Genomic DNA, 20,431 nt, shown 5'->3' with positions numbered 1-20,431 from the left:
TGTCCCCTAGTTCTTTCCTCTATTTCCCTTTACTTGTGGATTATGTCTTAAGATCTGTATGGGATAAAACACATCAGCAACTTGAAAGATTAAATCCAAAATTTAGGAGGCAGTGTTTATGTTAATAGGGGATGAACAATCTGAAAAAGATGGTGAGAATCATTGCACAATTTGAAGAATGTAATCAATGCCATTGAATTGTATGTGTAGAGACAGCTAAGCTGCTGTATGCTTTGTTGGGCATATTTTCCACAACACCACAAACAATCCATTAGGGTGGATTCAACCCAAGTGTTGATGGCAACAGATTAGTGAATAAATGAAACACAAACAGTGGAACATTACTCAGTCATAAAAAATGAAGCGCTGATATATGTTATGCTATGGATGAGCCTCAAAACATGCTGAGCGATCAAGCCAGATACAAAAGGATAAATATTGTTGGATTCCAATGACCAGAGCAAGTATAAAAAGTACTGCTATAAAATACAGAAAGCTTTATTAAGCAAAATTATCAAAATGTGATGCTGTTTCTCAACACAGCTTCTAGCCAGGACTATACAGTTCTGAAGGCATGTTTCCAGTTAACCTTTCCCCCAAAGAATCCTGCGCTCTTCAATTTCCACCACATAAAAACAGCAGTTGTGACCTCTCGGCAGACTCAAACTGTATTCCTTTTAAAATCCTCTGAGGTTGGGGAACAAAATAAGTCTGAGGGAGCCAGATGAGGGCTATAGGGTGAATGGGAGGAGGTATCAAGTGAAATTCTCATAGGACCATCCTCTTGGAAGGATAAGCAGGTGCTTTGTCTGATGGGAAAAAAAGAAATTCCTCAGCACGATTTTGTTGGCCTTTTCTCACCAAAGGAGTTTTCAATTCTGTTAACATTTCTTCCTAATACATGCCCATGATCACCCTGTGTCCTTCATGAAAACCTGTCTAGTTTAACCCTTCTGGATTCCCCCCAGAAATTAGCCTGGCTAACCTCTGTGCTTTGAATCTAACTACGCTAGCACCTCTCAGAAGTCACTGTGTTAGACCTCTTTTTTTTTAAGAGATTCTAGAGTGAGACGAAGGCAAGTATGTAAGAGAGAATGTCTGCAGCCATCCGACTGGGGACATACTGAAATACTTTTTGTTTGGACTAAATTGATTCATGTGGAACTGAAACTCTAGTAGCAATGTTTTTTACCTACCCTTGTATGGGTTGTTAGCTAATCAAACTTCCCCAAATTCTGGTTGTTTTATAGAAGGGAAAATGAGCTCAGAGAAATACCTAACCTACAGTAGAGCAGAAAGCTACACAATGAGTGCCAGGATTTCAATCTTCAAATCTTGGCACTCAAGCACTCCTCGGTCCACCTCAGCGTCTTGCAGACCATGCCATGTCCGGTCTGAGGCTCAAAAGGGCCAAGCAGAGTGAGAGAATTTGGCAAATAGGAAGGCCCTTGCAGCTGTTAGATGGTGTGGGAACTTTTAGGCAGCCTAACATCACACGCATTTGTGTTTCCTGAAATCTCAGGATCAAAATGACAAGCAGGGCTATTTGTTTAGTTTTGTTTTAAACATTTCCTGTTGAATGAACCCAGGAAAGACTAGAGGTCTTGTAGGAATATTTGATCTTGTAGGGAGTTTTCCAAGGCCAATCCTACTTCCTGTTTAAGGATAAACTCATTTTCACTTGTCCAATGGCAGACGAACTAGAAGGGGCTGTCACCTGAAACATGGCAGGCTTCCTCAAATTCTCCAAGGAGTGTTTTCAATCATCTCAAGTCGAGCCATTCACCTTCATGTGGAATAGTGGGCTAAGCTGATCATATAAACAAGCAGCTGTGACTGCTGTTGGCCCCTTCGAGGTAGGACATCCCTCTGTACACACAGAAACCTCATGCACACTTCGGGTGTGGGAGCACAGCTTGAAAGGAGTGTGGGGCAGAATGGATCAAACCCTCCTAGCTGTGGCTCTAGCTTGTACAACATAGCATTGATATAGATTCAGTAGAGTCAATCTGCCAAAACCTATTATAAAACGCCCAGTGCTATGCAAGCAAAGATGCCTTACAACTAGTGTCCTAAGAAATTGTTGTGGAGACAAATACCCAAGAACCACTGCATACAAGTACTACCAGGGGTAGGGGGGGCGGGGCGCTATTAGCCAAAGCTGCACAAGAAACCTGTTTCAGGCGTCTGCTTTTCAGTCCACCAATTTCACCTTATAAATCAGCCTCTCACTGTCTCCTTCCTCATGACCAATTGGAAGTTCTTCGAGTTCCCTCCCATTCTTCCTATTATCCCAGCTACTCCACAGTTCATAGCGCAGCCAAGTTAGTGAGCCTTCATGCTATCATTTCCTAGGGACTCCCTTAAGGAGTAAGAGTGACTCAACCACAGCGGGACCTCCACACAGAACTGAAGCACTGTTTTGTGTTGCTCTTCCCACTTCAGAGTTCAGCTCCACCTCTGCTGTATTGTCTCAAACCTCTGTGGGCTCATCTCCCCTCTTCCCACACCTTTGATGTGCACTTCTCTGCATGCCCACCTCAGTTCTTGGGGTGTGTAGGACGGTAGAACCACTGAGAACATGGGGTCTAGGATTCAACCTTGGTCACGCTGTGCGAACTCTGGCAACATATTTCTCCAGGCTGTACTTGGGTGTTCTGACTTAGGAAAAGATAGCAGTCAGATCAACTTGCTAAGATTGTTGTGATGATTGAATCAGAAGAGTTCCTGGCACAGAGTAAGTATGCAGCTAGTGCTATTAAACACCACACACCACATCGATAATCATCTTCAATGTCGCATCTGCCACCCTCAGCTCTCTGCTGTCAAGGAGCTCCACAGACCGTGTAGGACAGGCTGCTTACTAATGAGTTTGAGCCCTGAGAGATTGGAAGGATGAGCTTTATAAAACTGGGCCTGGCTGGGTCACAAGGACCAGGTATGAGAACCATGAAAGGAGCTGGGGCAGGGTGGGAAACCAGAGGAAGCAGGCAGGATGGAAAAAGCTTGCAGTGAAACATGGGAAAGCGAATGTGAAAGGACAACTCTGAAGGCATTTGAAATGGTTCTCCCCAGGGGTTACATGAAGGCAGAATATAAAAAGCTCTGCGTGCAACAGAACTGGGTGGGTGACTGGCTAGACTAATAAAGCAATTGGTCAAAAGGTTGTTGGTTCAAACCCACCAGATGGAAATCCTAAGCGGTGGTTGTATTCTGTCCTTTACGGTCTGAGTCAGAGTCCACTAGACAGACATAGATTAATAGCTGCTCCGAGAGTTCCTAAGTGGTGCAAAAGGTTAAGTATTCCGCTTTGGTGATAGGTACGTTTATTTGCATCCACTTGAGGGCACCTTGGAATTGATGCCTAATTGGTGATCTACTTCTGAGAAGTCAGTTACTGACAATGCAGTGCACAGTTGTACTGTCACACCTGGGATTGCCATGAGGCAGTTGTCTATGTAACAGTTTTCCTCCTCCAACTTCTGCATGGTTTGACTACAACCCCTCGCCCCTCAAAAACAACAAAAAGGCAATTTTACGATCACCAAGAAGCCACATTTTTTATTGGTTAACTCAATAAAATGATATGGTACTACACAAATTTTAAGTGGGCCAACAATTACGTTCATGAAACCAACTCACGAGCAAACGTATAAAGCTCTAGGTTTGCTGCACCCATGCCAGGTACTAGAATGAACAGTAGCAAACATGAAGGTTCACAACATGACTTCAATTCAGCGGAATCAACGCTCTAAAAAAGTATATTTGGCAATTCACACCACAATTATATGCCAAACCCAGGAAAATTAATAACTAAATGAACTAAGTGAAAACCATAAAAGAAAGTTGGGAATAAAAATGTTAGGTTTGAAATTTCGCAGCTGGGTTTAAGAGATAGCAGATATTAAGCACGCTGAGAAATTTTGGAAAGCATTCCATGTTCTGCTTCATAATAATTGATACATTCCAAAAGAACCAACTGGACTGCTAGGTCTTACTTGCTAGCATAAACCATTGCTTACAGTTCTAAAAAGCAAGGCAAAAATTCACATAAATGGGTTTTACAATAAGATTCTTCCAACTCAGAATAAAAGAAAATTAATACAATCTATATAAAATTACTAAGAAATTTTATAAAAAATGTGGATGAGAGAAAGCAGCCAGGCCATCCATTCAACTACCTTACCTGCCTGAGATCACAGGGCACAGGGCACTTACAAGGGGATGTCTGGGAGAGTTGAGCTCTGGCCCGGACTTTCAATCCAAGGAAGGGTAGTCAAGCCCTCAGCATCCCGTGGTTTGGCTTTCTGGGCTTGTTTTTGCTATTGAAAGAACTCCTAAAGGCCACCTTGCCCTGCCCTTGGTTTTGTGGTCAAGGAAGCCAATGGTGATGAGAGGAATGGATGAAAAAGCAGGTAGGTGAAGTTTTTTTCCTTTCAATACCAGCACCCAGAACTATTTTGCACAACAGTTCTAGGAAGTCTTTGTCCAATGCTTCCATCTAACTGGCAGCAAATGAAGACATCAGCAATGAAATTTTTGATAAAAATGTAAAAAGGCCGGGCCAAGTTTGGGTAGAAAACAATTCCTTGTCACATTCGGACCTGCAGTCAGGAGAGCGCTTAAGGGTCACCAAACTGGTCAGGAAATGCTAAGGGTTTGCACATTTCATGTCATTCAAGAAAGGCCTCATGTGTGGACACAAAGCAAGAATGGGTTTCCCGAAATCCTAGCAGGAAGGCAACTCGGGTGAAACTGGTTAACAGAAAGGATGCAACAGTTAACTGTAGGGTAGGATTTCTTTTTTGCTTTCCTTTACAGAACAGAAAAATGATCCAAAAAGAGCAATGACTTCTCATTCTCTGTCCCTTAAAAATGCAAGTATCTCTTCTTCTTGAATTCAACACACTGGCTTCATTTTCAAATGCAATACTCTTATTTTCCTTGCAAGGCAGACAGACATTGTGAACCTACGCTCGTGACAGTCAGTGATTTCCTTCTCTGCCAAAGGTTCCCATGAGCATCCCTGGAGCTCACAGAAACAGAGTCCTGAGGTTTCAGATATTAAAGCTCTCTCCACAGCCACACGTTCCTTTGATGTTTGGGTTATTGAACACAAACTCACTGGATAATTTATCTTCTACATAGTCCATTTCTGTTCCTAAAAGGGTTAGCTGTGCTTTCTTTTCGATGAACACTTTGACACCTTGGGAGAAAGAAAACATGCGTCAGATAAAGCCTGCATGCTTTTTGGAGCTGACCAGCCAAGTCAGGGTACAGGTGAACCAACCATTATCAAATGCTGCTCCATACAAGGCAGAAAGGAAGCTTCTGGATGTTTCGCCATTTCCTATAAAGGATTAAGTGTTCAATTTAACACCTGCCCCATTTCTCACACCAATCTATTGTCCAGAACAATGAAATTAGGGTAGGCAGTTTCACAAAAGTAAACTTCCATGCCAATTCTGTACAGAGCTTGAATTTTCCTTTTACTACAACTTAACCAGTTTTTCTAGTTTGCAACATGTTAGAAAACATTTATTTTTCAGTGACAAAGTTTCCAAGATGGAATGGACAGAATATATGACAACCCTGTGTCAGGTTCATATACACAAGCACACTATGCCAAGCCTAGAGGTGTGCAAAGGACTGAGACACAATGAGGCCATTTTAATACAGCAAGTCAGTCAGTGCAGGGCACTAGTTCCTGTTGTGGGCCAGAAAACTGGTCGTTATACCGTATCTTTGGAAACACAATCAGGTTGACTATAAAAGCAACAAGATGAAATGCCTAAAGAGTTTTCTTCAAAGAAATTCAGCCATAATTTGAATACCAACTATTGACAATTCTTGGATGCCCTCTTCTTTGAGAGTAAAAATCTTAAGGTACTTGATTGTTTGAGTTATTAGTTTAAAAACATCGTAAAAGGTCTCTTCATCGGTCAGTGTAAGACATGAAAAAATAGTAACTTATAAATTATTAAGGGTTCATGAGGTAGCGTGGGGGAGGGAAGGGAAAAGTAAGCTGATACCAAGGGCTCAAGTAGAAAGAAAATGTTTTGAAAATGATGTCAATAAAAGTACAAATGTGCTTGCCACAATGGATAGATGTATGGATTGTGATAAGAGTTTTGTATAAGCCCCCAATAAAATGATTTTTTTTAAAAATGTCTTTTAGCACATGGTGAAGCGGTTATGCATGCGTTGGGCTTCTAACCTCAAGGTCAGCAGTTCGAAACCACCAGCCTCTCCAAGGAAGAAAGAAGAGACTTTTCACTCCTGTAATGCGTCAGTTTTGGAGTTAGGTTGCTATGAGTCAAAATGACTGGATGGCAGTGAGTTTGGCTTTTTGCTCTTGTTTTTGTTGTTCTTGGTTGGTTACCTTTAGTTATTAACATGAAAGGACTTAAGACTCCACACCCCTCACCGAGGCTAGGGCCGCTAGCTGGCCAGTATCACACCTCACCTTCAATGCACAAACTACCCCTGCAAGACCACAAAGACCCTCTGATAGCTGTTGTACCATGTGCCTTGTTTTAAATGGGTTTTGATCAGATTGAGAGGAAGTGGTTTGGAAAATAAGTAATTAAGGTACTGACATTTTTATTAAAACTAGAAATATAGAATTCCTTAAAAGCATGTTACCATACCTTTTTAAAAATAGTTTTAATGACAAACAATTCACATATCCTGCAATTTAACCGTTCAATCGTATTAAGAAGAGTTGTGCCATCATCACCACAATCAATTTCAGAACTTTTTCTTCTTAAACTCTTTGTTATAAGCCCTCCAGTCCTCCCCAACCTTCCCTCGTCATGCCCCATAGGTAATTATCAACGCAGTTACTATGGGTCTCTATGGATCTCCCTATCCTGGATCTGATATACAGAAAATCACACAAAACTAAGGTGACCAGACGACCTGCTTTTGGCGGGACAGTCCCGATTTTGGCAGGACAGTCCTGATTTTTGGAAAGAATGCACGACAAGCTAGGGAACGGTCTATTTGGTCCATATAGACCAAATTTTTAATCAAGAACCCCCCCCTTCCCCCAGGTCAATGGTGTCACCTTAAAACACAAACTGGAAGCAAACATACATACAAAAAAAAACCAAACAGTAATAGTAACAAACAAAACAAAGAACCTCCTCAAATGAAAACAAAGCAGAAAAAATTAGAAAACCAAACCAACTTCAAAATGGAGACCAAATGATAAGGTAGTAATTACATCTTAACCCACCAGCATTCACCATGGCATTATTTTTTTTGACAAAAATGTAAAACTACTGATTTAAACAGAAATAATCGATCGGTTCACTTAAAGTTTTAGCATCTTAAAAAACTTTTGGGGAAGGAAAAGGAACAAGATGACCTTTTAAAATGAGAGCAAAACAAGCACATTTGTCCAATAATCTATCACTATGTTATAAGAAGCAGTTGCTGGGACCAACTTGGTTGGGTTCAAATTTTTACTAGTTCCCTAACTGGCCGCATGACCTAGGTAACGTACGTCCTCTCTGTGCCTCAGTTTCTTCACCTGCAAAGTGGGGATAATACAATACCAACTCCACTCCTGTGGAGAGCCTAGCACAGATATCTTTCCAACTATTACTGTGACCATTTTCTTCATGCCACGCAAAACAGTACCCAGGAAAAGCATGCTAAATACTTACCGTCTTGAACTACTTCTTCATCAGAATCTCCTTTTGTTTTTGTATATTCTAAAGTGTAGGAAAGGCCATTGCAACCCCTGGTTCGAACACCAACTTTCAAACCTACCTGAAAGAGAATGTAAATATGCACTTAATTTTTCGGTATTACATAATAAACAATTGATATTATTAAAAAAACATATTTATCTCTTTTTTTCACATGCTTTATTAGGCATATAGTATTAGATTTCTGGTTATAAAATGTCTCAGCAGGTATCTTTCACCTCCCAGGAGTCACATTTCAGCCAAACAAACAACAGAGAAACTTATAAAGTAAACAATATGCCCCTGAGGAAGGCAATCCTCAGAACAAACACCCATAGTAGACCAAAAGAGCATTATTTGCCTCAAAACAAAGCCCAGAAGGCAGGAAGGGGCAGGAGAGACCCCAGGGAGGATGTCTGCATTAAGAGGGATTCACAACTCATGTCCCAAAACCAAATGCTGAATGGAAAATTATTTGCTCTGTCAATTTTCACCTACCAGGGGTCCTCATACTTTTTAAACAGGGGGCCATTTCACTGTCCCTTAGACCCGTTGGAGGGCCGGAGTATAGTTTAAAAAACTATGAACAAATTCCTATGCACACTGCACATAGCTTATTTTGAAGTGAAAAAAACAAATGGGGCAAAAACACCTGGCAGGCCAGATAAATGTCCTCGGTGGGCTGCATGTGGCCTTAGGGCCACAGTTTGAGGACGCCTGACCTAACCCTTAAGAAAAAAAGAATATTAAAAAACAAACAAACAAAAGACCCCTGTAACTATCACTCACCTAGAAACCCATTAAAGTTTTTTCGTGTTTTCTTTCAGTCCTTGAACAGTTTTTATTTACAGCAGAAATAAAAGGATTCTCTACGTTGGGGATGCTAACGACCTGCATTCTGAGCAGTGTCTTCTGTCCTTACACAACAAGGAGCTAAATGGCAAATTATCTGGATGCAATTTTATTTCACACTGTAAACAGGAAGCCCTGAAGCAAGTCGTAAGTCCTAGTATTAGAAATGGACATAAATAATTAAAATGAACCTGAAATAAGGTTTACAAAAGTCTGGTAAAGAGAACAGAGTGAACCTAAGAACAAAGGAAAACAGAGCTTACAGTAATTGGAGCCAACATTTCACGAGGCGTTGTTTATTACACAAGCCCTTAGCCACAGACAACCTTCAGGCATAGTGGACTACTAGACACAGGAATGACTCATCTTTTATGGTAGATCCTTAATGGAGACTATTTTGGGGGGCACATTTTCAGCCTGGAGAGTGTGTATTCGAAAACATTTCCATCTCTGAACAATGGAGATCTTTCTCCAATTAGGGCCAGTTTTCCAGGCCTGTAGTTGCAAGTGTAGAAATAAGGCCAAATAACTCAGCCAAGTCCTCAGTTTACTAGTTTTGGGTTTTCAAAGGGAGCTCAACTTCGGATCATGCCCACAACTCCATATCCAGACAAATGCCCAGGTAGGAGCATCTCCTATGCAGTGGACACACTATGGCCTACTCACAATCCATGATGATACACCTGGCACACTGCAGACACTAACGGATGATGCTTATAGCTGCACTAAATGGCACCTCAAATGGGCGTTAAACTGAAAGACAAGTTAAACAAATCAAACCTGCTCCATAATGTCATGTACTCAACTGCAGCATTATGAGAGATTTTAGCCAGCTTTCTGAACTAACATGGAAACATACTTAAGATACATTATTAGAGGTAAAAGGTAAAGTAAAATAAGCACGTTGCCCTCCAATGAGCAGGAAATGGGCAAAGTGACACAGAAGAAAATTTTAGTTGTCACATTTGGCTTGGAGGACAAAGGCCACAGATGCTGAAATATACCAACAATTCACCCCCAATAAGACTGCTCAGGCCCCAAATGTCACTAGTCCGGAGGCTGAGAGGCCCTGGTCTGGGCACAGCTCGGACAGATGATCTCTGGAAGGGACCTGTGAGGCTGCCACTTGGATGGAAGAATGAGGATAGAAAGTCTGAGGGGGGGAAAGATTTCCTGTTTATTCAATACTTTTTATAGTATTGGAACTTTTCAAAAAGCATGGGCATACATCACTTTAAAAAGTAAGACGCTCTAATTAATGGAAATATACAATTTACCACAAGGCATATTTACTCTGATAATACAACTTTTGTTCTTTATGAAATATTTGTCGGATTTGGTTTACTTACATGTTCAGGCTTATCTTTAAGAAGCTGTTTAATCTTGTGTACTGCTGAAGGTGTCTAAAAAAACAAACAAACCACATCTCTGTAATTTTTTTGTTACAAAAAATCTGCGTTCAAGTTCAAAGGCTGTTCAAGTCTAGCATTACACCATTTATTTGACGAACTTATGTTCCAGTCTTGCCAGATTACCTCAGGTTTCATACAAAATCTCAGTAATTTCAATTCAAGTCTCTCTCTCTCTCACACACACACACACACACATACAATTTTAAAGCACATGACAGCAAAGTCTTTTTAATCTTGCTTTTCAGGGCCCGGGTGAACTCAGCCTTAACCTCTGCTACATTTCCATCACAGATGTAATGTTTTCTTCTTGTATTATCTATTTTAAATGCCCTGCAACAGGTACACTGTCTGACATACATAAGGCCCTCAAATAATCAAAAATGAGCACACCACCTCATCAAAAAAGTGACAAGTTTTTACCTGGTTTAATATTTAAGAATATCCGAGGAGCAGAACTTAGTGAGTCAACAACACAAATAGGAATCTTTTTTCCCCTTCCTCCCCCAGGGTTTACTTCTACTTTGCTGGGAAGGAGGCTGCTAAAACCAAGATTTGTTTGCATTCCTGATCCATTTCTTCCCAGTGTCTCAGAGGCAGTCCTGCTTACTCCAGCCTCTTCCTTTTAAATGGCAACAATAGTCCTGCTGATTCTTACAGGGATGGAATAAGATAATTCCAAGAAGAGGGGTCAGAATATACCAGCTATTACTGTTAGTATGGAGACATGATAAGAGTACAAAAGAGAGACAATGTCCCTTCCTTTTACTTGCTCACTAACTCATTCAAAGGGCAATGCTTTGCTGGTCCTCCAGCTTCCTATGGTGACATTTTACAGGTTCAGGAAACCCTAGAGTTAGGAGACTATGGACCATTACTTGGTAGTAGTTATAACCACAACTCAAGTCAGCTGAGGGAGTGATATTGACCAAATGATGTTTAAACAAGAGCCTGGACCCCTTTTAGAAATGTCACGAGGGAGAGAAAACACTTAGCATTGTACTTAACAAAGGTAAGCTCTGTTTACTCAAAGATTTTAATATATGGGGAGAGCCTGTGGATATTTACTTGCCATATATACTCGAGTATAAGCCGAGTTTTCCAGCACATTTTAAATGCTGTTTTTGTGGTTCAATTAGGTGCCTCGGCTGACATTCGGGTCGGCTTATACTTAAGTATATATGGTAACGTATGTCACTGAAAGAAAAAAAAAAAGGTCACTGAAAGAACAATCAGTAGGTACACTTGTCTCTCAAGGCCTTTTCCCACAATTCTTTCAAAACAGGAGTCCAGCAGCCTGACAACACAGGGAAGGAAGAAATGCTGTGAAGCAGCATTATGCGCCCTACCTTTTGAAATGACAGAGTATCGTCCTCAAATAATGGAAAGACAAAAAACTTGTCCTTTAACATGCTCATTTACTCTTCTAAATGACAGTTTTTTGAAACTAAACTGTAGGCTTCTTATCTGCCAGTGGTAAACATTCCTAGTCACATTTTCTATGAATGTTGAAGCAATTTAATGACAGTCAAAGAAAAAGATTTAAGTTAAAAATTGGCAGAATTCCGCTCCCCATCCCCAACCTACCCCCCAAAAAAGGCAGAACCATGGGAAAATATATGTAGGTTTAATTCTAGTGGGTTCAAAGCTTCAAATGGGGCCTGTGCAATGATCCAACCAAAACAGTCAGGGCTGCACACACAGCTGCCACAGGGACATGATCTCTTCAAAGTGCAAGAGGGCAGAGAAACACTCTCTCGGTTTGTTTTCTTACATATCCGGGCTGTTTTGTTGTTAAAATGGGAAAAGCATCGTCTATAAGAGTCTTAGTATAACTACTTTAGAGCAACGTACTTTTCTTTTATCCAAAAGACCATTTATTTTCATCCTCAATAAGGTATTCCTTTATATAACTCCAAGTAAAATACAAAGTTTTAATCTTGTTAATTCAATCATTTCTATGATTATATAGAATGGGTCAATAGCTACAGCCCATTTTAATTTCATTATAAAGCCAGCACTTTATTATTTTTAGGATGGTAGATAAATGAAAAGCTACAGTATTATTTTCTCTAACTCTAAACAATCATTGCTGGCAATGTGTTTTCTTCAAACCTTGTACTTTCTCTTTCTCTCACACACACATCTGTAATCATAGTGTATATACAGTATACACTTCCTTAAGACATCTAGTTGTCATGTTTCTCATTTGATGTATGGGAATAAATACACACCTATCACTTATTAAGCACCTTATTAGTAATGGAGTCCTAGTGGTACAGGGTCGCTATGGGTTGTTATCGACTTGATGAGTGTTTTTGTTGGTTTTTTTAGTGGTGCTGTGGGTTAAATACTGGGATGCTAACTTAACTGTAAGGCATGTGGTTCAAACCCAGCAACCTCTCTGTGGGAGAACTGAGGCTGGCTGCTCCCATAAAAATTTACACTCTTAGAAAACCTAAGGAGAATAAATCCTATTTTATGTTCCTGAGTAGACACTAAGAATGTTTCTATCCAACCCTTGGTGAACCACACCATGGACTGTGATAGCCTTAGAAGCTGGCCCTAAGGGCAAAAAAAATCATCCAAGTACAACACCAGGATTCAACATGGAAGCCTGACTGGATGAACTGGGCCCTACTTTAAAACTACCTGTACCTTTGGACTTAAGACTGGAATTCTAATGGGAGGGTACACAAAGGATGGCTACTCCAAGACTATGGATAATGGCAGATATTGGACCTTAGGCAGGACCCCTGGCTTAGTTGGTATCCAATGAAAAGGGGACCCAGAACCACCATATATTTAGTACCTCAATGCTCCCCTTTAATTAATATGGCAGGTTATAATCTGATAGGCAAGGATCTGCACTTGTAAGAAATGATACAGGGCAAATTTCCCTAAAACCAACCCCCATGTTTAGTGAGTAAAGAATTCAAGCTGTACAAAGCAAAAACTCATGGATTGCAGCTTGAAGTTGGAATATGCTAAAGTAAACTCTTTAGAGCAACAGGATCTAATTAAATTCTATGTCACTGGATAAATAATTGATGTTATCACTGCAATTGCCTTATACTCCAGGGGGATGACTGACAATGTTTTTCAATTTTGTTTTTTTGTCTTTTATGTATACATACTTTTGCTCTTGTTGGTTCTTGTTTTGGTTCTGACTGCCACAGTAAACCAGTCATTCAAAACCCATGGACAAGCATATGGATTCTGGGCTCCCATTTAATTCTAGTTCTAGCCAACAACAGTTAATTCTTATAACAGTGGTTCTCAACCTAATGCTGTGACCCTTTACTACAGTTCCTCATGTGGTGACCCCCCCAGCCATAAAATTATTTTTGTTGCTACTGCATAACTGTAACTTTGCTACTGTTATGAATTGGGCAACCCCTGTCAAAGGGTTGTTCGACCCCGCAAAGGGGTCTTGACCCACAGGCTGAGAACCGCTCTTACAACATGGCCCTGCTCGACACTCACTTTCATGAAAAGATCACTGAAGGGTATTACAGCAAAGTGTGAAGAAAGCAGATGGTGCCCCGCTATCAATTGGAATAGTATATGGAGTCTTAAATGCTTGTATTCAAACAAATAGTTATCTAAGTGAGGCGTCAACTACAAAGAAGCACAAGAGCCTGTGTGTTATCCAAACATAATAACAGAATCCAAATATGATGTAGGGGAAAGTATCAGCTTAAATTGGGAACATCCAATGTGTACAAGGTTATGGAGAACAGTGGGCGCCCCAAGCCCATCTGCAGACTATCTAGTAAGATTAAGCCTCTGGCAGATCCTTTCTAGCCACAGATGAGGGACTCGAACAGCTTTACTATCAGACAGATTACTGTAAATTTGAGTTTCACAGGTCAAATCATGGTATGAGACTTGGTCAGGTGACCTCCCTCTTGACCCAAACTGAATTTGCTCTGGGCTCAAATATTTCTTACTTGTTCCATGACACATTTTTTTCTGTGGCTTTTTAAATATTGGTGGTGGTATTTTCTTTCTTACTTAAACAAAACTATCTTTCTATCATTATTATTTTCTTCTTGTTGTTTTGCTGTTTTCTATTGTTTCTGTTGGATTTCCCAGATTGTGAAGCACAGGATTGGATACATAGACATAGTAACTGATGCAATGGTTTACCAGGGACATAGGGGGTGTGGAGGGTGAGTGGATTGGGGAGCAAACAATGAATGCAGAAGGGAGTATTAGAACTGATTGTGATATATATATACAGCTCATTTTAAAAGCAATGTAACTACATAAGTGTATGACAAGAATATTATATGAAGAAAACTACCGATCACAAGGATCTACATGTAACCTCCTTCCTGGGGGACAGACAACAGAAAAGTGAAGGGAGACGTTGGACAGTGTAAGACATGACAAAATAATAATTTATAAATTATCAAGGGTTCGTGGGAGGGAGGAGAAAGTGAGGAGCTGATACCAAGGGCTCAAGTAGAAAGCAAATGTTTTGAGAATGATGATGGCAACAAATATACAAATGTGCTTGCCACAATGGATGGATGTATGGATTGTGATAAGAGTTGTATGAGTCCCTGATAAAATGATTTAAAAAAGAAAAATAAAAGGAAAAAATTTTTAATTTTTTAATGTTTAATATATGGGGTTGCTGTCAGATTTGACGGCAGTGAGTAGGTGTTTACTAAGGAGTGCTGGCAGCCCACAGGTTAAATATTGTGCAGCTGACCACAAGGCTATTGGTTGGAGCCCACTTAGTTTGCTTCTTCAGGAAAAAGACCCCGTGAGCTTTTCTCTGTAAAAAGGTCAAGCCACGAGAAACCCACAGGGCAGCTTCTGGCTGCTGCAACTGTTGCTAGGAGCTGAAATTGACACCATGATACAGAAAAAAGGACACCTGTAAAAGATCTCAAAACAAGTGCTGAATGGATTTATTCATAAAACTCTGCAATTTAGGCATTGAAGTAATCTGCACAGGATAATAGATCTAATAAATGAAACAAGTCATGACTTCAAAATCTTAAATTATCTGCAATGATTACATATTTCACTAACACGATCCGCTCTAATTTACTTAACCATTCCCTCCTTGTTAAGTCATTTAGTGGTGCAACCGGGTAGGTAAGTGTTCACCTGCTAGTGGATTGGCAGTTCAAACCCACTAAGAAGGCATCTCAGAAGACAGGCTGGTGATCTGCTTCTGAAAGTTAACAGCTTTGAAAGCCCTATGGAGTTCAACTCTGCACAAGGAGGGGATGGGGAGGAGGGGATGGGGGGAGGGGAAAGATGAGTGTCACTGAGTTGAAACCGACTTGACCAAAACTGACAGCAATAACAGCAACATCTCCTTAGGTCCCTGGGTGGTTTGTGCTCAACTCCAACACAAAGCTTGGTGATCTGCTTCTATAAAGATCATAGCTCTGAAAACCCTATGAAGCAATTCTCCTCTGTAATGTATTAGGTTGCTCTGAGTTTGGTTTTAGTTAGCATCACCTTAAACTGCCTTCAGAAGCTTGGTAACATACTTTTGGACACTAGTCCAAAGGACTTCTGGTACTGGTCCTTCTTCGAATAAACAGTTCATTAATGGGCCTCATTGTATTTAACATTGCATTAAGCATTTCCTTCCTAGGCCTTCTCAATTGAGTTCCCAAAGACAGGTAAGCCCTCCTGCCTCAAGGCATCCTATGTATTTAGGAAGTAACTGCTCTCCAATGCGTTAGGATCATACTGGGAATGGAGGATTGAACTCATTTTCTAGTCTAGAGGGTTCAATTTTCTCACAGCTCTTTGGCTGAGAAAGGCTGCATTTAAAAAAAAAAGTTTTATTGGCACTTCACCTATATATCATACAATTTAATAGTTCAACCATATGAAGAATTGTACACTAATTATCACAATCAATTTTAAAACATCTTTTTCTTGTACTCATTGTGTACTTTAAATTGTGCCAAAAATGTTCTCCAATTCAACATCTTCTACATGTACAATCCAGTGCCACTGAATATACTCTTTGTGCTGTACAACTATTATTGATATCCTTTTCCAAATTATTCTCCAACCATTAACATAAGCTCACTGCTCCCTAAGCAAACTCTTCCTCCTTCACTCATGGTAACTGGTCAAGTTTGGTTTCTTTCTTTGTGAGGAGTTTTCTTGATATAATAGTCACATATCATACACTTTCATAGTTAATCGCTTTTTAAAAGTTGTATATGCATCATCACCATCAGTTGTTAATGCTCCCTCCTCTCATCTGCATTCACTGTTTGTTCCTCAATTCCCCTCATCCTACCCATAAGCCATTGTATCAGTTATTATTATCTCTATGCATCCATTCCTTCTGTGCTTTGTAAACTGGGGAACTAAAATAAATAATAAAAAAGGAATGAAAAAATGATAATATAAAGATAAAAATGAAGAGTGGGAAAGAAAAGACCACCATTAGTATTTAAAAAGCCAGAGATAAAATTTCTGTCAGGGAACAAGTGAGAAAAATTTGAGCCTAGAGCAAATTCAGTTTGGGTCAAGAGGGAGGTCACCTGACCAAGTATCATATTATGCCATCATCTGACACACCAGAGGCTTAATCTGACTAGTCTGAAGATGTATTTGGGGCTCCCAATATCCTCTCTAACCATCTACAAATTGGATGTTCCCAATTTAGCTGATACTTTTTCCTACATATTTGGATTGTTATCGTTATCTCTGGGTCACTCACACAGGCTGTGTCCTTCTTCCATGTGGACCTGGATGATGAGAAAGACCGCATTCTAGGGATGAAAAACCACCACCAACAAAAAAGGTATGGTTGCCAGGTTACAGAAACTTTTACATGTGGACATTTCAAAGTGCAAGTGGTGCACATAGTGGTGAACTATAAATCAAATTGGGGGGAGTGGGGGGAGAATAGGAATTAACTTTGGTGAGAAAATGAAATCAGAGTACACACCTGTGAGAAATCATTTCCGCTGTGTGGGATGAGAAATAGCAGGGCCTGTGTTTGGCATAACAACTTGAAGCAGATGCGATCATGAGGGTTAAGTACCAACTCTACTCAACAGAAAACTTCCTTAATTTCACCTGTAGCCTAAAGTGACACTCTTTAAAAAATTACTAGGGCTAAAACATGTATTAGTTCTTGGAGAATCCCAAGAGAATATTCTTTTAGACATGAAAAGGAATTTGCTGGTACAGAAAAGAGGGAGCAAAAGATATCAGGGCAGCCTATTCTTGAAATACTAACACAAGTATCCATTATCCATTTTGCTACAACTTGCTTTTTCAGTTTTAGATGCTGGATGCTTGCACAAATTGTCTTCTCCCTGTGTGTGGAGAACATTGATGACTTTCCTATGAAATAATTTTTTCAGAATTACAGCTACAAGTGGCTGTTTTAAGGGTACGAAATTTCCTCTTGATGAAAATGTTTTAAAAGGAGGGAAAAGTGATGGTTGCACCACATTATACATGTACTACATGCCAACCACTGACGTATGTTTTAAAGTGGCTAGTTTTACGTTTACATGAGGCTTTCTACTCGGGGTGAGGGTGAAAACCCAAAGGGCCAGTTTTACCAGGTCCTACTGGGTCGCTATGAGTCGGAATCGACTGGATAGCAGTGAGGCTTTTTTGTTTTGGGAGTTCGTATAGAAATTATAACAATAAAAATGAACATTGCAAATACAGGTAGATTTCCGTGTGCCCTGCGCAGGCTGACTTTTCACCTAGAAAACGCTGTGAGTTCCCTCAACGGAGCAAATCCTATTTTCCTTTGTCCTTTGGCGAGCCTAGCCCAGCCAATGATCTCTGTGGGAACAGGCATTGGCTCACAAAGCCTCTCAGGACAGCGGGAAGTAACCCTTCAGCACAGTACTGGGGGTGGGGGCTGTTTATCGTGATTAACTCCCTCCCGCCCTATGTCGCTCCCGCACCCCCCAGGCTGTCATTAGAGGAGCCTCACTCCTTATGCACGCTAAGGGATGTCGTTTGTTAGTCATTTGTCGCCAGACCAAGGCCACCCCACGTGCGTACAGCACTGCTCTGTTAAGTTCCCTAGGTGGTGACTTTCCGAAAGCAGATCTCCAGGCCCGTGTTCCAGGAGACTCAGGGAACCTTTAAACCACCAACTTACGTCTGGTACAGCGCTGAAGCGCGTCTGCGCCTCTCAGAAAGTCCTCATTTATTCACCGAGAGATCCTCCGCACTTAGCACAGTCGGCTGCTTTAACGAAACCAGACTTCAAGTAATTGCACCCAGCAAAACGAGGAAGAAGTTTCCGGCTTGCTTCTGGGCCCTAAGTAAGGCTGCGGAGGGCGCACCGCCCCTCCCCCACGTGACCTGGAGAGGGGTGGGCGCACACCCTGCTGGGTAATGTAGTCCCCACTGCGCCCCGGGTTTATTTGTCCCCGCAGGGAGCCCAGAGAAACCTTCCAGGCTAACGGGCGTCGGGTCGCTAGGCCGCGCCCTCGGCGTCCCCACACTCCGTCGCCGTGGCCACTCCTCGCCAGGGGCGGAGGGGAAACAATGTCATGGGCTGAGCCGAGCGGCCGGCGCACTCACCAGGGTGAGGGCGGCCCGGGTGGCCTGCAGTTTCCTCTTGCTCACAGCCCGGACAGTGGCTCGGACTAATGAAGCCGACATCTTCGCGGCTCTGGTGCCTCCGGCAGGAGATCAAACTGCTCACCCTCTCTCCATGGACACGGCCGCACGCACTGACGCCACAAGCTCCGGCGCACGGCGCCTAGGCCCCGCCCCACGAGTGCCCGTCCCTGCGCCGCCCACCGCCTCTATTGGCTGGGCCTTGTGAGTGACGGCCGGTTGGTGAGCTCAGGGCCCTGGAGGATTGGCTTCTGGAAGTCACGTGGGGGACATCAGTTAGGGGACATGGAGTGACCTTCTGAACACTGAGAGACAGTGGTGTCTCTAGGGATGTTGTCACCCAGCGTGGTAACTCAGCGTCACACTCCCTGGGACCGCGTACCAAAGCATTCAGAACCCTTTAGTAATATTTACTATTGACTTTAACCACAGAAAAGTGATGAATTTGTAAATATCTTGAATGCAATATGAATACAACAAAATGGTTTTGTAAAGCCTTTCCAGATTGAAATACAACTTTTTAACTTACACTTAAAGCTGCAGAAAAATTTACCTTTAATTATTATTGCCCTTATTTTAAAAATGATTGATAGAGGTTCACGAATACTGCTTACCGCAATATTGTAGCTAAAACAGCAGGAAATTGGCAAATCAGTCTGTAAACATACCAGCAACAACAAAAACAACCCGTGTTTGTAGCACAGTGCAAATGAAGATATGATTAAGCATCGTTGTAATTGGGTATTAATGACAACTCTGACAAGCAAGTATTACTCCGTTATCCAATCATTCTAACGCATCCGTCGCTTATAAAACCATAATTATCCCATAGAAGTTCCAAGATTGTAATCTTTCTTAGAATGCTGACCTTAAATCGCTGTGCCACCAGGCTCCTTGACCAGTTTTTTAACATAACATATTTTTAACACATTTTAGCCTTGTAGCTATATTGCTACTTGTTAGACTTATAAAAATGTTACAACTACCCCCAATTACCTCTATCATGTAATTTCAACTTAACAGTGACTCTAGAGGGGGTTTCCAAGACTACATTTTCCTAGAAGACAGTCTCATCCTTCACCCACGGAGCAGCTAGTGGTTTTGAACAGCACTCTGGTTAGCAGTCCAACACCCAACCTATAGCACTACCAGAGTTGTTATTTTGTGTCACCCTTTGACGGTGTCACCATAGCCCGTTCCCCGGACCCCATCTCCTTGCTGATGCAGTACTTTGTGACCTTGCTAACTCCAGAGGCACTGCTGTGCTTCAAGGCCTCAAGGAGGCAGTGGGCAGCGGGCAGCATGGTCTCCTCCTTTAATCCTCACAAAACCAAACGCATGAATGGATTTGTAGAAGGTGACCTACTTCCAAAAGTCAAGTCATGAAAATCCTATAGATCACAATATGATCTATGAAATCCTAGGGACCATAGCATTGATTGTATAACTCCTGAGGGGACAGAATTGAGAATTGAGTAGATATATATTGGATTATGAACGATATATCAATAACACTATTATTAACACACAAAAAGAGAGACCAATCCATAACTGGCCATAGGGATGGCCCAGGGCCAGGCAGCACTTTGTTCAGTTTCTGTGAATATGGGGTGGCTTGAAGGTATTTAAGAACAGAGGCTTAAGAAGATAGAAGGGGGTGGGGGCAATGAGTTGATACCAAGGACTCAAGTAGAAAGAAAATGTTTTGAAAATGATGATGGCAACATAATGGATGGATGGATTGTGATAAGAGGTATAAGAGCCCCCAATAAAATGAAAACAAAAAAACATAGAAGTCAACCCAGCAAAGGGAACTGGTGAGTCTTAAAGGCCAAATGTTTCCAATGTCCAGACACCTACATATATATCCATTCTTCC

General features: G+C 41.3%; 1 protein-coding gene across 2 annotated transcripts; it reads right to left on the bottom strand.

The window, feature by feature from the left end:
- Positions 1-3,533: 3,533 nt before the first annotated feature.
- ISCA1 (iron-sulfur cluster assembly 1) lies at positions 3,534-18,677 on the bottom strand. Of its 2 annotated transcripts, none has more exons than XM_004714602.2 (4): positions 18,515-18,669; positions 9,899-9,952; positions 7,674-7,779; positions 3,534-5,206 (listed from the first exon to the last, which is right to left on the bottom strand). In XM_004714602.2, the coding sequence occupies exons 1-4, from the start codon at positions 18,593-18,595 to the stop codon at positions 5,058-5,060; spliced, it is 390 nt and encodes a 129-aa protein (XP_004714659.1). In that variant the 5' UTR covers positions 18,596-18,669; the 3' UTR covers positions 3,534-5,057. The 2 variants fall into 2 exon arrangements, with proteins under 2 accessions (XP_004714659.1, XP_045145375.1); XM_045289440.1 differs by lacking the exon at positions 3,534-5,206 and adding an exon at positions 5,213-5,350 and having other exon boundaries at positions 18,515-18,677.
- Between the last annotated feature and the right edge of the window lie 1,754 nt (positions 18,678-20,431).

Source organism: Echinops telfairi, unplaced genomic scaffold (assembly GCF_000313985.2).
Source record: "Echinops telfairi isolate 266 unplaced genomic scaffold, ASM31398v2 ScPeMD7_27;HRSCAF=92, whole genome shotgun sequence".
NCBI lineage: Eukaryota > Metazoa > Chordata > Mammalia > Afrosoricida > Tenrecidae > Echinops > Echinops telfairi.
Note: the sequence above shows the minus strand (reverse complement) of the source record. Positions and strands in the feature narration are given on the sequence as shown.